Raw genomic sequence first — 16,779 nt, forward strand, 5'->3', positions numbered from 1 at the left:
TTTATTTTTAGGAAGACTGTGACCCCCAGCAGTATTAGGTGTAAGACTACATGGGGAATCCTACCTGTTAAGGAGATTTTACAGTTAACCTATAATCTTTCACCAAGTCAATTCAGAGACTGTTGCACTGTAAATGAATGGGCAACTTTCCCGCTAAAGACAGTATTTTTCAGAGCTAAAGCACTCCGAACAAATTATTCAAGAACAGACAGACACACTGACATGAAAACTTACTTCAGTTTTTCTGCTTTAAATTGCTGTGTGCAGTCATCAAACAGTTTTTGGTTCATCTCCATGAAGAGTTTCAGAGCATTGTATATCAAGCCATGTATTGTCCTATAAGTAAAACTTCTGGTTGAAATTCAGAGTACTTTAAACTTTGAAATCTATTTTTTTCTGGTCAACAGTAGCCAATAGCCTACATAACTGGAAAATTACATCATTTCAGAATAAGTGGCAACAAAGCTAGTTGGTGGAAATTCCAGTTTACCCTCAAAAGGGCTAACGCAAGTACTAAAATGACCAACTTGAATGCAGCTTTCATTCTCTAAAGCACTACTATCACTTTTGATACGTTTGAACTTCATTTCAAACATTTCATGAACTGACACTAATCAAACTAGGGTTATTAGAGAAAATGCAAGATGACATTGATCTTGATATAAGTAACTTACTGGCAGCTGACAAATTCAAGGCAAAAACTCCAACATTCATGATTAAAAGGAGCATGGAAAAGACATCATTTAAAAAACTGTCACACAGCAACAAGCACTCACTTTAACACAATTACGCCACACACTCCAAAAAAGTGTTAGAAAAATGGAAAAAATCAGAAAATAAACAAAATAATCTGCTTTATGAAGCACTTTTACAAAGTAATTTACAGTTCCAATCTGTAATGTACTACTGATAATTAAATCCAAAAAGCAATTAATTCAATGATTATTTTGTATCATACATGTGAGATACAAGTAAGAGTGCAGCTGTACTGGGTAGCACGACTTCTGCCCAGAGTAAAATGAATGCAAGGCCTTGAAAGCCAGAAAAAAACAGTCAACAGCAATCCACATTTACTGTGGACAATTGCATCACTGAATCAGAGTTTTATTAATGAATACATTATTTGTTACTGCTTACATCCAGTGACAGTAACCAATTACTTTAACATCACTTTATTTTCTATTTCTTTTCATGTGTTTAGTGGCAGACTGATTTCTCATTCTTGGCCAACCCATCAGCAGTCCTCAGCACTAGACTCTGATACTTTCACTATCCCAGCAGTTCCACAATACCTCAAACAAAGAGGCACTTTACAATGGAACACCTGCAGAAAGGAGCTGACCAGGACTGTTTTCACATGTCATTACTGCGTTATTGTGGGGGAAAAAAAGTTAAAATAGTCAATGGAGAAAGAAAACAATAAACAATGGGGGGGGGGAGGAAGAGAAGGGAAGAAAATACTGACTTGGTCTACGATATATTTCCATTAGAATGCAGAAGAAATGCAAAACAGCAAAGATGTTAAAGATCAGAAATCAGTGTTAGTCTTCAGAAGTATCTGAACTACAGATTCAGCCAAATTTTGTTCATATTAATAAAAACACATCATGGACGAAATGCACTAAAAATATTGTTTCTTGTTTAATGAAAAAAGGAAAATTTTTCTTCCTCAGTTCTTTATACTTCCTAAAAATTTTGCCAACAGTAGTCTCCTCCTCATTCAGCAACCTGAATGTCATAAACAGCTCAACATACTTAAAACTAGCAACTCAAATATCTGAACCACTTTTGAGCCTAAAACTAGACATAAGTTAACTAGCAGAATCTTATTTGTACAAGTGTTTCTTACTTGTTCCAATGTGTCTTTGAATTCCGGTACAAGGATGGAAACATGATGGGTAAAATTTTTGCTGCGTTATCACTAATTAGACTCATAATATATTCATTATTCCAGTAGTATAATGCTCGCTCTGCAACCTAAGACAACATGAAAAAAAGGAAAACTTCAGACAACGTCTTATTAAGAGCAAATAATTTAAACATTTGACAGATTGGATTTTGTTTTTTTCTAGTGCAAATGGAGCCATGGAGCTTATGGAAAGTGCCATGGAAAAACTGCTTTTTCCTTGATAGGAGCATGATTCAAACTATAACCTACGAACTCTGAAGTGCAAGCAAAGAAATGTTTTCCCAAAGAAAGAGTATTTGTAGAATGCTATTACAAGCGGTGAAATGCAAACACTGTGTACTTGAAGAGTTCACATCATTCTGAAAACAGTGAGCTTTTAAGCTTTTATGTTAAGCATAACACTGAAGTGAATCACCCAATACGAATGCACTCAATAGTGCATTTATGTTAAGCATAACACTGAAGTGAATCACCCAATACGAATGCACGAATGCACCCAATACTACACTCTTGAAAAAAAAACCACAACAAAAAAGCTAACAGCTGGATCCCTAAAATTTAACACAGAATCGAATGTTTTTTTTTAGCAACAAATAAAACCCATTGAATAATAAAACCATTAACGAATATGCTTTATAAAAATTCTCTTACTACAGTACACTCAGTAGGTACAGACCTGGAAGTGTGGACTGGATACACATTTGGCTAGCTGTCTGAAAAGAGGCTCCATAACTTTTACAAATTCAGATGGTTCAATAACATCTAAAATTTCTTCTAGTTCATTTAGAAACATGACTTCTTTTGGACTGTGAGTCTTTGGCCAGTATTTCAGCAGAGCCATTACAACCTGTAGAAACAAAGTGAACATAATCTTCACAGTAATTTGACTTTATCGTAATAAATTATATCTCATTAAGAAGTCTGGTACTTTAAACACAACACAACTCAGATAATTTGTCCCATGTGGCAGCACTAATCAAATATGGTTCAGTGTCACAGAAGTAACTGTTAATAGATCTGAAAACATTTCTTTGGAAAACAAAGTTATGCACATAAAAGACATATTTATAAATAATCAAAAGACTAGAGAATGACCTGACCCCTAACTTAGCATGAACAAAGTGCAAATTTGTTATTACACTATGGGGAAAATGATCTGCCATTTACATGAAAGCAGCTTTCAATCTCTAATTTCTTGGTGCTGTACTCCAAAGCTCAAGAAATTAAGTTTTATGATTATATTTTAAGAAAGTATTTACTATAAATATCCAAACTGATAGATGACCAACAACTCTAAGAATGTTGCTCTTAGAGCACTGAGCTTTATTTGACTAAATTACTATAATTAGAGACTTAACTTTCTTCATGGCTATTATTTACCCAGCTTACTGAAGCAGTTTTTGCCTAGCAAACCATGAATACTCAAAAGATAGATGGGTGGGATCTGTAAAAATGTGATCTAAAGGAAGTTGTCTGCCAGTTAGCTCACAACTCCTCAAAAAGAATCTATACATCTGTGGGAAATGTTTCTCAGATCTAATTGAAAACCAGAACTCTCTCAACTACTGAACATGTAAGTCAAAGAATTTCAGTCTGAAGTGATACTAGCTTAGCAGTATTTATTAGTTTGATTACTGTTTACATGATAATTTATTCAAGAATCTTTGGAAATATACAAATGAAGGAATAACAACTCTTGTGCTGTTAACAATTTCTGATTTAAGAAAAATAAGAGTAAACACAAATGTGTTTGTTACAAAAGGACAATGATTTTTCCCAAAAAATGTTAGTTTTCAAACCAAAATTTTATATTTTACATATAAATAGATATTATATAAAATTTATATATATATTATATATAAATATATGTATATATAAAAAAATTATATTTTTTTTAACCATAAAACCTGTTTTCTATCTGTGGCAATTTGGTGCCAAAGAATATTCAAATAGGAAGGCAATTTCCCTCAAAGGATATTTAAGCTATGTAGCAGTGGATGAAAAATCCAGAACAGTACAGACTTCTGGAAAAATTATTTAAAAATAAAACTTATATTTTGTCTTTTTATATAAGTTTAAAAGCTTCAATGGCTCACTAACCTCTCTGATTTTTGCTCTCATTTAGAAAAAAAACAAAACCAAACCAGTTTATATTTTTGTTTTCTGAAATTTTTACAGAAGCCCAGCTTTTTGTATGAAAGCAGATACTATGTCCTGGGCAAATTTATGCAGCTTTTTTCAATAAGATGTCAGAAAGTCCCATATAACAACAGGAAGGGAAACCAGAGTATTTTGTAATAACCACAATTTTTGAAGGACACCGTAGTACTTCAGTGATGCATATGCTAATTTTTTAAAAAATAAAATCATGTACTACTTTGGGATCAAAAGAAGAAAACAGACTTGCATATGTATCAGTTCAGATCTGTACTAGGAAACAGGCAACATCCTAGCTGATTTCTGGAAGCAAGCTAAGTTTTCAATATCTCATACAGCACAAGTGACAGAATGTCTGACATTTGATAAGTCAACAAATATTAAAAACTCCAATTCAAAGAGAGCTCATGCTCAGCTGCATACTCAATTTGTTTAAAGAATCCCAGTTCCCATTTTACAATGACAATGGTTATAATCTAATAATGTGCACTTTTGTTAAGAACAATCATTTTACTGATTGCTACTTAGTGACTAAACACATTAGTTCTTACCTAATTGATTTTGGGTTTAATGAGGCAAAAGTACTGTTTGCTATGAAGGACAATTAGAAGTATTCATCTACACAATTAGGTGCAGCCAGACCAACATCTGCTCCTGTCTATGGACCAAATTTCATAGAAATGAACGGGATCTAACTCAAAAGCCTTGCATTAGTAGTAACTCCATGTGCCAGAAATCCGTGCTCAATCACCATCAGTCTCTCAATAGAGCACAGTTCAGGCAAGCTGATTTCTGACTAAACCACTTCTGCATCAACCATCTCATATCCAGAGAGCCAGAAGAAAACAAGCAGAATAAACTCCACTGTTAGTAAAAGGTATGCTCTTAATGTTTCTTTTAATTCATTTTGGACATTCAACCAACTGTTGGAAAAACTGAATTTGTGACTCTTCCTAATAAAAACAATTACATATCAATATTTTGATCTTCAAATCCCCTTAAACAGTCTACAGATTAAAGGGATATTAATATTCCAAAGCATATAATAATGGAAGATAAACTTACTGGTTCTGTAAGTGTGCTGTCCTTTTCTAAAAATTGAACTACACAGTATGCCAGCTACAGAAAGAGAGAGAGAGAGATACTTATTAATGCTCTTTGAAGCCACTTTGAAACCGCTAGTGTAAGTGGAGAACACTACCAATTCAAATAAAATCAACAGTTTTTCTGTAATTTTTCAGAAATTATTTGGCACACAATTTAAACAACAAAAGGGCAAATATATTTTACCAATTTTTCCCAACATTCCCAAGTCTGTCCTCACCTTTTTCTGGGCAAACACATAAATTGATGTTTTCCTTTTAGCTCTAGTACTTTGCGTTTCAGTACACTTCATCTTTTCAAACACACGATTTAAAAATCACTACCTTGTCCTTTAAAGTGCTCTCCACTTGCCAACATTTTGGTGTCCCATACTGATTTAGTAAATATTTTATATTTCATAACCTTAATTAGAAATGCATTGAACAGTCACAAATCTTAGAATTTTCTAGACATGAGAACTAATGCTAACTGTGCATATCAATATAAAGCTCATAGAAGCTGAGGCTGCATTACAGTGTTTACCAACTTCATTTATGAGAATAGAGTAACAGTCTATCTGTGCCTGAATGGTGAACTAGTACATGCACCCATTTCATTTCATAGGACAACGGTCCCAAAGTAAATGGGATGCTCACTCCTTAACCATTTTTTTAATGTCTTCCGAGTTATGAAAGTTCAGCTGATGAACCCAGTTCCTTTCTGATGACTGCTACCAAGAATGTCCCTAAGTAATTCAAGGAATGTACAAAGGTTACACCCAGTGTTCTCCATTATTTTACAATAAATTTTAATTGGATGTAGAAATTATCTTTCTTCATGTATATCTGGATTTGGCAGTAAATCCTTTTGAATATTTGCCACTGTTTCAGTGTGAATTTTTGTGGTTTTACTCTGGTGTTTCACACACTAAACTCAAAAAGCTTTCCTATCTCATGCAATAGAACATGTAAAAAAGGCATTTCCTATGTCTTCTTTTTACTAATGGTAATGAGAAATGCAGATCACCTGAAGGCTTTGGAGAGTTAGTTTGTGAATTAAGGGAAGATATAAAGACCAAGTCATCTCGGGTAGGTAGAAGAAAAGATAGCTATCACAGTTGCCTGCACTAGTTGAAATTACAAGAAAGGTCTAATATGCCACCTCCCAACAGGTTGTGTTCATAGCATTAAAAAAAATGGGAAAAAATATTTTTAAATGGGAGCCACTCTAGCCTACTACTTCAGCAGGAACTGATTTGAGCCGCAGTAGGCAAGATCTAAAGTAAATGCTTATAAGCATCTCTAATTGCTAAAGAACTGTAATTACAGAAATGGTGTTCTTAAAAATACAAGTTGTTAGTGGTTTTATTTGAAGAAATTGTACTTAAAACTTGGAGTACTGGAATCTACATAGGCATATTCAACTTTCAAATTTAAAAAAAAAAAACAAACCAAACAAACAAAACCAAAGCTGTGTAACAACCTCTCTCTCACTGAGAAAATTTCAGTATATCATGATACTGTATTTTCTCTAATACTGTATGATTTCCCACTTCTCTAGAAATTCCGAATGGAACTAAACTCAGCACAGAAAACACACAGCTGGTTTATAAGCATGCTACAACTCAGATGCACCCTTTTTTGATTTTTACTTCTAAAAAGATCTTGTAGATATAAATAATGATGTCCCAGTAAATGCCCAATACTTTAACGGTTGTAAGACATTGAATTCAGCTGAAATTCTCCGTGTAGTTTAGAAAAAAAACCTGTTTATAGATAACAACCATTAAAACCATACTTTTCTGCAATTTTTGTATGTCTAAATATTACAGACAGGAATAAAATGAACAAAAAAATTTGTGTGTGGATATATATATGTATCAAGAACTTTCACATTAAGGAGATACTTCATACATTTCATCTATAAACATTACAGTGCTATTTTTAAAAAGGCATTTATTTATACACAAAACACATATTTTGAAGTAATTTCCCTTGGGATTCTGATTCTGTCATTCCCTCCTCCCTCAACAACAAGTGAGGCATTATAGGTACATATATTAAGTAATTTCCCTAAGGCCAGTCATTAGGCAAGTGTTGGGAGTGTTCAAACAGAATTCATATCAGTATGACTAGAATCCCCCTGTCCTCTCTAAGCAAGCTTACTTTAACACTAGTATGAAAAGTGCTGAACAAAATTTACCTGCGGATGGTAGACACTGAGTGATTTCACTTTGTGCAATGGTAACAAAACCTTCAATAAGAAAATCTTGTGCTCTTCTTTTAATGGTAAGGCAAATCCATTAATTATGCTGCCAGGGAAGAAATTTAAAAATAGAAGTCAGTAATTATACAATACCTGCACTGCTGTACAGCATTAACATCAGTTAAAACATCGAGAATCCTATTGCCCATTTAGTATTTTAAATTTTATTTTATTACTCTAATGCTTCTCAATAACAAGGACAGAAGACACTCAGGCAAACGGAACCTACTATATTCCTCTTTAAAAAAGAAACAAAACCAAACAAGCCAAAACCAGAATCTCACAAAACCATTAAAAGGTACAAAATTACATTTATTTCACATCTTGGAAATCAGATGATGTCCAAAAATTAAAGCTTAATAAACACTTGTGTATCCTTGTTACACATGCTTAAAGTAATTTGCATTAGTAATAATTGCACAACTATTTTTGAGGATATGAATTATTCCTCCTGAAGTCTCAATACATAATCTCAGACTCCTGTTACTATATTCACATTTCTACGGTTTCTTGCCACAACTTCCACATACTCAAAAATATACATTAACTAAATTTAAAAAAAAAAAAAGTGTCTCCAAGATGTTTTAAGGCTTGTTAAACAGAAAGGAGCAAAAATATGGGGTAAGTTTGGCCCCGATTTGAGTATGAAGAAATTCTGCAATCCTGTCAAAAGATGATTGTCAGAAACACCATAACCACACTAGTAGTTCCTACAGAAATTGTTGATTTGTCCAGTATTATATAGTATTTAGCAAAGGAAAAGACATGAAATTAAGTACTTCAGCATGAAACTCAATTCTTCTATTTCTAACAAGTCAAAACTCAAGAACCGAACTAAAAACTTAGTTACTCCTTATTGGACTGGAAGAATAATCAATACAGAACAGTTACAGCTCAGAAACCTCATTTAATTACTAGAAGTTTTGATTTGGAAGTCTGAATAAAAAAAGAACAAACAAACAAACAATACCCCCCTCCTCCCCCCCAAAAAACCCAAACCAAACAGAATGAACAACCTTAACTTTTAAATTTGTAACACTTAAAGGTAACCTAACAAAACCAAGAATGAAAACACTGGTGACTTTAGTAACAGTTTTGAAGATTTAGCTATATATTCTACTATTTATGTAGCCTTCAGTATATCTTGATGAGTATTTACTTGATTATAGGATGTTGAACATTTCAAAGAAAATTAAAGAACTATTCTGGGGAGACAGGCAGACTTCAAAAATTATAAAACATCTTCCCAATTTCAACAGCATTCTGAGCTGCATTCAGAACAGCACTGCCAGTAGGTTGAGGGAGGTGATCCTTCAACTCTGCTCAGCCCTGTTGAGACACATCTAGAGTTCTGGGCCCCATTATGGGCTCTCTAGGACAAGAAAGATGTAGACATACTGGAGAAAGTCCAGTAAGTGCTGCAAAGATAATAAAAGGGCTGGAGCATCTGAAATACAAAGGAAGGCTGATAAATTGCTCTAGGCTAGAGACGAGAAGGCTCAGGGGTATCTTACTCATGTGTACAAATACCTGAAAGGATGGCGTGCGGAAGAGTCAGACTCTTCAGTGGTGCCCAGTGAAAGGGCAAGAGTCAACTGGTGCAGGAAATTTCATTCAAACATAAGAAAAAAAGTTTTTTATTGCAAGCATGGTCAAACACAGGAATCCACTGCCTAGAGGAGCTGGAGGGGTTTAAGTCTCCATCCCTGGAGATACCCAAAGCCCAACCAGAAACAACGCTGAGCAACTTGCTCTCCTTGACATGTTACTGTTATGTGTAAAGATGTGGAAATGCCATAAAGTAAACCTAACCAAGCTTTTAAAGTGTATTAATGTGTAGTAAAAAAACCCTAACCAAACCAAAACAGTCCCCCAATCTGCAAACAACATAAAAAAGACTAAAAGCAAAGAAAAAAACCCCACCACCCAAAACACCTGCACATGGATTACATAAATCAGTTGATAAAAATCACTCTCATGTTGATGAAGCTGTAAGCTATCAGCTTTAAGTTTCAAAAATTTGAAAGACTTTCAGATACATCACTGGAATTTGCAAAATAATGGGATTAACAAAAGAAGGTGACTGAAGTTTTGTAGCCTGTGCTTCCTTGGTGTACCCACTATGCATTTAGTGATGTTGGAAGAACTTTTTTGCAAATTCCAACTCACTGCATTATTTGTATTTGCTTTACAAATAATATTAATTACAGGGGTGCTAAGCTAGAAAATAAGACTTAAAAAATAAGATTGAAAAAACTGTCACATTCCAAAACATTGCCACAAGGTTCAAGATTTTTGCTGTTTCTGCAATCCTACACAAACCTTATACTCATTACAGCACTGACATGATGTGAAACTATTTCAATCTTGTCTCAAAGCCATTTTTAATTCCTAATTTGATTTTTAAAGTCTGCCCTGAAGACCAAGCAAGTTTAATTAATTAAATGAAACCTAGAACTTACCTTCCCAGTATTTCCAGTAATTCTGCTATGCCATTGTGATGTTCTGTTTCATAAATAAACCTAAATAAAAAGCTTTATTCAGTTACTGCTGAAAAGAGATATAAATCTAACACCAAGATCCCCATCTCATATTACAGGTAGCCTTGACCTCCCAGGTTTTAGTCACTCAGTAAAGAGAACAGGAAAACACAGTGGAAAAGAAACTTTGTGGAAAGATAAATCAATAACACATCAAGCTGCTTTCAACCTTCCTATTTGCCTGCTCTTTTTTTCCCCACATTTAACAAAGCAGCATGCGCTTGAGCTTTTTCCAATACTCATATTCTATGCCATTTTAATAATGTAAAACTGAACACAGCAAACAATGCTTTAAATATTAAAATAACACAAGAGCATCTGGCATAATTAAATGCCATGACTCAACCTTCTATAGCACATGCAAGCACAAGGTGTTCAAACAGTTGCTACTTATGGATCTAAAAAGTTCTTTGCCATTACAGACTTCCGTGCAAATGAAAGGCTCTGTAAAAAACAGAGGAAGTCAAATTTTCCCAAATTTACTGTTGATAGAGAACTGTAATTACTTAGGCTGTCATCCTGCCATCCTTTTTCCAAAATGCCTGAGTGTAAACTTACTGAGAAAGTTCTATGCACAACCTTTTACACAAAAAGTTACAAGAATTCGTCCTTGAAAAAAATAATTCTACTAGTCAGAAAACATATTTTAATTTGAAAATCTGTCATAGGCAGACATATTAACAGCTACTTTTAAGCTGAATATTTGATACAACTACTCTTTTCTCTTAAAGACCATTTCCATATAACCCAGTACAACAACAATTGCAAGCAAAACTAAAGACAATGATACAAAAAGCTTTGGACTGAATTAACAGGAGCATAAAGGTTTATTTATTAAAATATTTTGCAATAGTAAAAATAGAGTAATGCACTATCAGTACAGAATTCTGGCAATTCTGGTTAGTGAGTAAAAGACAAATAAAGAGAACACATTTCTTAGGTAAGCACAGTAAACTGAAAACTTGTAGGTAAAAGTATAAGAAAAGGAAATGCTTTGAAAAATTCTGCACATACTCCAAGGGCTCTTGAAGAGCACAACTCACTAATTCAAGAAATTAAAACAACTTCCCTCCCTCGTGCTCATGTCCAGGAACATTAGCTTGCATTTGGAGATGCAAAATTTTTAGACTTCTAACTTAAATAATATATGATTAAGTCAGGTTTTCCTTTTAATTTTCTGTCCATTACAACTTGGTAGAGAAAGATAGTCTCTGCAGTGCAAATTATATAATCTCCAAATATACATTTCAGATTGAAAATATTTCTTATATAAACTATTACAAATTTGACCTAATGACCAGAACATTTCTAGGTCTTTCAAAAGCCCTGTGCCAGAATTATCTGTGTTTGAACACTTTGCTTCCATTGTCCCTGAAAATAAAGTGCAAGAAGTGGCAAGTAAAAACACTTTTCAGAAGTGAATTTTAAATACGCTGTGATGCTGCTGTATTATCTGGTTCAGATATTTTACAAAATTATACATTTTGGAATTAATTTCATAAAGTCTGTATCTGGGGGGAAAATTTATATCTTTGTTTGAAAGATACACCTGTACTTTATCCTTTGGACATACTGGCTCTTGACATGTCTAGTCAAGAGCATTTGTCAGCAACAGTGCAGGCTTACTAATTATGCTAAAGTAACCCCTCTGTATCACTTCCAAAGGTTTACTTGTTACCATGGGCAGGGAAGATAAGCTCCCTCTACAGCTGGTACTGCTGGGTGCCATTCATGAGAGGGCACTGAGTATGTGGCAGCTTTTTGCTATTTTCTTAAAGGGATAGCATGAAACATTAATTTGGGGATGAAAACAGCAGTGCTAGAGAAAAGAGTAAAAATGACAGAAAGGGTGCAAAAGTGGTATCATTATTTGTTGACAAGAATACAAAAACTAAACCACTAAATTTAAGGCACCATGATTTTGCATTCATGCTTGACATAATGCCAATAAAATACACACTTCTAAAGAGCTTTGGTAATACAGTGGATTAGTTTTTAATCTTTATTTTTTTTCCCCTTTGGGGGTAATACACACATTCATTCTATGGCAATTTAAAAAAATATTTTACGAGCCCTAAATTATTCATCTCTGTTCCAAGGAAAGAAAAGGCAGTAAATACGTTCCTTCAAGCAAATTCCAGATCTCAGTCATTCAACTTGAGCCCAACTTTTGTGCTATGAAGAACTACATTTTTTTAAAGCTCTACAACAACACAGGAAGAAAAAAAAAGCCTTACAGAGAAAGATAACCCAACCACTCACTGAATTGCACACTGGCTCAAATTTCAGCTGCAAAATTTATGCTGTGTGCAAGACTACACTAATTTATATCTCCTAGACCGGTATCAATTATTGTCAAATGCAGCAGTATTTGGTATAAACTTACTAAGAAATAAAAACAATTGTTAGCAATGTCTGGGAGTACTTTCAGTTATATACGTGACCACATGCACCATAATACAAAAATACTGACATACCTATAAAATATATTATTAATTTGTTTCCGGATGTAAGCTCTTAGGCCTAAGAATTTCCCATATATTCTGTGAAGAGTTGTTTTAAGAAAATCTCTTTCACGAGGATCTTCACTGTCAAAAAGCTCTAAAAGCTGCAAAAAGGGAAAAGATGTACTTTACCTGAATCCAATGCATTGTAAAAATAATTTAGAGCTTGAAGTTAAAAAGTCTTTTTACCTCACCTGTAATACAAACTTCTGATCAATATATTTCTTAGCTATATTAGGTTGAAAATCTGGAGATTCTAAAAATCTTAAGAAAAACTCATAAACAAGCTGAAAAAAAACAAAACCAAAAAATAATATTAGTCTTTTAAACGAGGAATCATTTTATAAGCAGTAAATTACCAAAATGACTAATTAGTTGCTGAGAACTGCACTGTTTTTATGTACCACATAGTAAAAACTTTGTTCTTCCTCTCCTGACAAAGTACAGAACTTAAGTTTCTTTAAAGTACATTGAAATTCTGCTGAGCTCCAATCACAAGATTCTACTTAAATGACATACAGCAATCTAATATTCATCATTCCCAGAAGTGTTTTGAACATTCTGTGTTCTCCTGTCACAGTACCTCTGAAAGCTAGAGTTGCAGAGTCAGATCAAAGCATATGTTCATAGTGTCAAGCAGAAGCTCATTTAAAATCATAGCAGTTACATCTGCACCACAAGACACAACGAACCTTTAACCTATAATATACTGATTTTTAATATTATCAGTTTAAATTAAAAAAATGTATTTTAAATATTGCAGAGAAATGTAACTGATCTGAGACAAACACGTAACAAACAATTCTGAGTCAAGAAACGATAATTTTAACGTAAGAATTTTGTTAAGATTATGATGTCCTAGTCTTCATGAAATACCTGTAGATGAGGCCATGCAGCTTCTAAGGTTGGTTCATCTTCCTCTGGATCAAATTCTGCTCCCGTTGGATTGGAAGATGGTGGTAATGTTCGAAACATATTAACTGCAAACTGAAATCATATGTGCCTTTAAGAACTCTGAAACAAGTGGATTATTAAGAAAAAGACTTCACTGGTTTTGACTAAAAACTCTTTTGAACTATTTTAATTAATATCTGCAGAAATACAAGCTATGTAACCCAGTTGTTTAAATATGAGCTACATTTTTTCTTTGTTAAAGATTTCTAACTTGGAGAACACTTTCCCATGCAGTACTCTAAAGCACAAACCTGTCAGGATGTATTTTATGAGGGTATCACTCTGATCTCTTTACACACACAAAATTTTAAAAGCCCAAGCAAATGTATATAAAATGTTTATACAAACATGTTATATATATATATGTATATATATATATATACACATCTGTATGCATATATATATATATAAATACACACATGGACACTTTACAAGGCTTTGCAACAACTTGCAGAAGTGGAAAGCAGAAGCAGATATGCAAAATAAAGATTACCAACACCTGTTCTTCTCTGTAAAATATTATGAGTTTCATTTCACACCATGAGTACACACATGGGGAAACACTACAACATCAGATCTTCCCCCCAGTGGTCTTTCTGTTAAACCATGTTCGTCTACCTGACATCATGGGAACACCGAGGTGGTAGAAATGCATATCCCAATCCCTTCATCTTTCACTTTGTCTCAATTCTCAAACCCCTGAAAACCATTCATCATTCTTGTGGAAGTGGAGCAGACTACAATGACGAATTGATTTTCTAGTTGTTGATATATACATAGAGAGATATATTATTTTTGTGTTTTTAAGTACTTGTCTAGACTCATAGTCATACTATACAAGAAAGTAGTACTCTTCACAAACCCCTTTAACATGAAGAGATTTTAAGTCCCTAATAAAGACAAAACATGCATTCCCTAACATATGGACAGAAACCTCTCTGAGATCCTGTTTTAGTCAAAACAACCTCATCACTAAAGTCATGTAACTTTTATTTAAAAAATAATCAGAACTAATCAAATTTATAACAGTGTATACAATGCATATAATCACAAATGCAAAATAAACCACATTTGTTGGCTGAAAAAAATAAATACTATGTGATTTTTTTTTGATAAATTCAGCACACATTCTCAAGAGTAACCTTACCTAGAACAGTGCAAAGATTTAAAAGGTCTGCAGTACCTTAAATTCTCCACCTGTACAGACAGCTAGCAAAATCAGCTAGCTGCTTTGTGGATAAGAAAGGAGTATCTAGCTAGTGATTCAAATGGTTGTTCTGACACTGTAAGGAGTTACTGATTAAAAATTTATTGAACAAGCTGAGTGGGACAGGTTTGAGTGTGCCAGTAAGAAAACCCAACAAAACCTTTACCTGTATATGCAAGACAGCTATAGCTGTCAGTACTGAAAAGAGACTAATTCCTCAATTTCACTTGTAATTCACTTAGGTAAGGCAGACATTGATAGGAGACAACCAAACTGCTGAACAAGTAAAAAAGTGTCATCTCTTTAGCCATGTAAGTGCATCAAATAGAAACTTTGCTCCATTTTGTTGTATATTCATTATCAAACCAGTACAAGCAGTCTAAATTGATTTTTGCATAGAATTAAAAACCAAATAAATAAAATCAATGCAAATTAGCGTATGGTCCCAAACCATCTCCATGATTTCAAAATGATCCTTTGAGACAAATACCTCAGTCTCATAGCAGCTTGAAACAGAAGCAGCAGTGTACTGCCCTCACCCTTCATAGCCATTGAGTGTAATGGGCTCCATAAAGGAATTCTCCTCAAGTCTATTCCTTGTTACAATGCTGAAGTAAATTTTGCTTTCAAATCCATTGCTCATTTTATGCTTCATAAAAATATCAAGGTATTTAAAAGTAGATTTTGGTAAACATTTGCTCACAATGAGAATGGCGGGTATGCTGAATGGAGAGCACCTCTTGCACATGTATTTTATCAAGTCAGCTGCAGTTGGCGGCATGGAGCTTCAGCATAAGGCATACATTCACTCCATCCTTCCTAAGTACCACAAGTACTGGTAAGAGTTAACAAACACATTGCTATAAATATTCTAGTGCTGTATGAGACTGGAGGTGCCTTTTTACAAGTATTTGGGAGAAAATTGGAGAATATATTTCCTAAGTGTGGCAAAGCAAGAGACAACAGGGCAGAGAAGCTGATTTGTCAGGAAAAAAAAAATTCTTCCTAAAAGGCTATATCACCAGGAGCAGCAGAAACATTTACAGAGCCTTTTCAAGAAAGCCAATATTTGGCTCAGTAAACATGCCAGTAAAGAGCATCTCCAGGAACAGCTAGGATGAAAAAAAAAAAAAAGATTACCCATTGGAACCTGCACTGAACTGAATATCTTATTTGTGGATGCAAAGGAACATTCCCCTTATCTCATCAACTGAAAGGTTCCTACGCTGTCAACAAATGTGTAATACACAGTTAAAAAAGAAACAAAACAAAACAAAACAATCCCTAAACCCTACAAGTTTGATTTACTTAAAATGTAGCTATTCAGAATGCATGGTCTATTCCAATATAAAATTTAAAATCTATTCCTTATGCCTTGATTTCAGTCTGTTATGCTATTATGCACAAATTCCACTGCAGCTAATACTCACATGTGCCATACACATTTTTTTTTTCATATAGAAGCAAAGCTTTCTTGCTGATCATTTGAAGATTACTCAAAAGCTCTGAAAGATTAAGCTGTCTCAGTTTAAAGATGCTGCTTTGCAGAGGAATGCATTCTACCCATTTTGGTAGGATTCTGGGAAAAGCATTAGAGTGCCATATTTCCTTCCCTCTTCACGTTCTGACTTTTTCTCATTAACACATCCATTCACAGTTTAAAATAATGCTGCGAATTACCTATTAACTGGCAGGGCTAATGAGCATATGTACGTGCTGCCCTGCCATCTCACTTCTGACAGATGGCAGAGCAGACAGTGGGAGGCAGTATGAAACTGCATCGGCTAAATCTGCAAGGCTTACATCATATTCCTATAAAGGAAAAGTCATCCTCATGCTTCAGAATATTCTTTCATTTCTGCAGCCGAGATGTAGGTCTGTCACAGACAGAACTGGCGTAATTACTATTTCAGAGAATTAGAAGTAAAGCTGAAATATTTTTATGTTCCCCTTTTAAAAAGCATACTCCATCAAGCAACTAGCAAGTTCCAACCTTTATTTAAAAACAAAAATTTACAATAATCAATAGTCTTCCAACAAAACAAACCCAGGAAGACTATACTTGAAATTTAAAACTTCCTAAGATTTTTTAAGCAAATGGAAGAATAATCATGGCCTTCTCTAGATGAGCTAGTCTGAGGCTCTTGCTATAAAGAAGAA

At 34.1% G+C, this 16,779-nt stretch overlaps 1 protein-coding gene across 2 annotated transcripts in view; it reads right to left on the bottom strand.

Annotated features, from left to right (window-relative positions):
- PPP2R5C (protein phosphatase 2 regulatory subunit B'gamma) overlaps positions 1-16,779 on the bottom strand; it is a 79,956-nt gene that overhangs the window by 10,146 nt on the left and 53,031 nt on the right. For both annotated transcript variants that reach the window (XM_005149553.4, XM_005149551.4), the window contains 9 exons: positions 13,335-13,445; positions 12,653-12,745; positions 12,432-12,562; positions 9,877-9,936; positions 7,352-7,460; positions 5,132-5,185; positions 2,586-2,756; positions 1,850-1,977; positions 235-336 (listed from right to left, as the gene is read on the bottom strand). In XM_005149553.4, coding sequence (XP_005149610.2) covers positions 235-336; positions 1,850-1,977; positions 2,586-2,756; positions 5,132-5,185; positions 7,352-7,460; positions 9,877-9,936; positions 12,432-12,562; positions 12,653-12,745; positions 13,335-13,445 — 959 coding nt within the window. The remainder of the gene's footprint in view (positions 1-234; positions 337-1,849; positions 1,978-2,585; positions 2,757-5,131; positions 5,186-7,351; positions 7,461-9,876; positions 9,937-12,431; positions 12,563-12,652; positions 12,746-13,334; positions 13,446-16,779) is intronic.

The sequence above is a fragment of the Melopsittacus undulatus genome, chromosome 4 (assembly GCF_012275295.1).
Source record: "Melopsittacus undulatus isolate bMelUnd1 chromosome 4, bMelUnd1.mat.Z, whole genome shotgun sequence".
Lineage (NCBI taxonomy): Eukaryota > Metazoa > Chordata > Aves > Psittaciformes > Psittaculidae > Melopsittacus > Melopsittacus undulatus.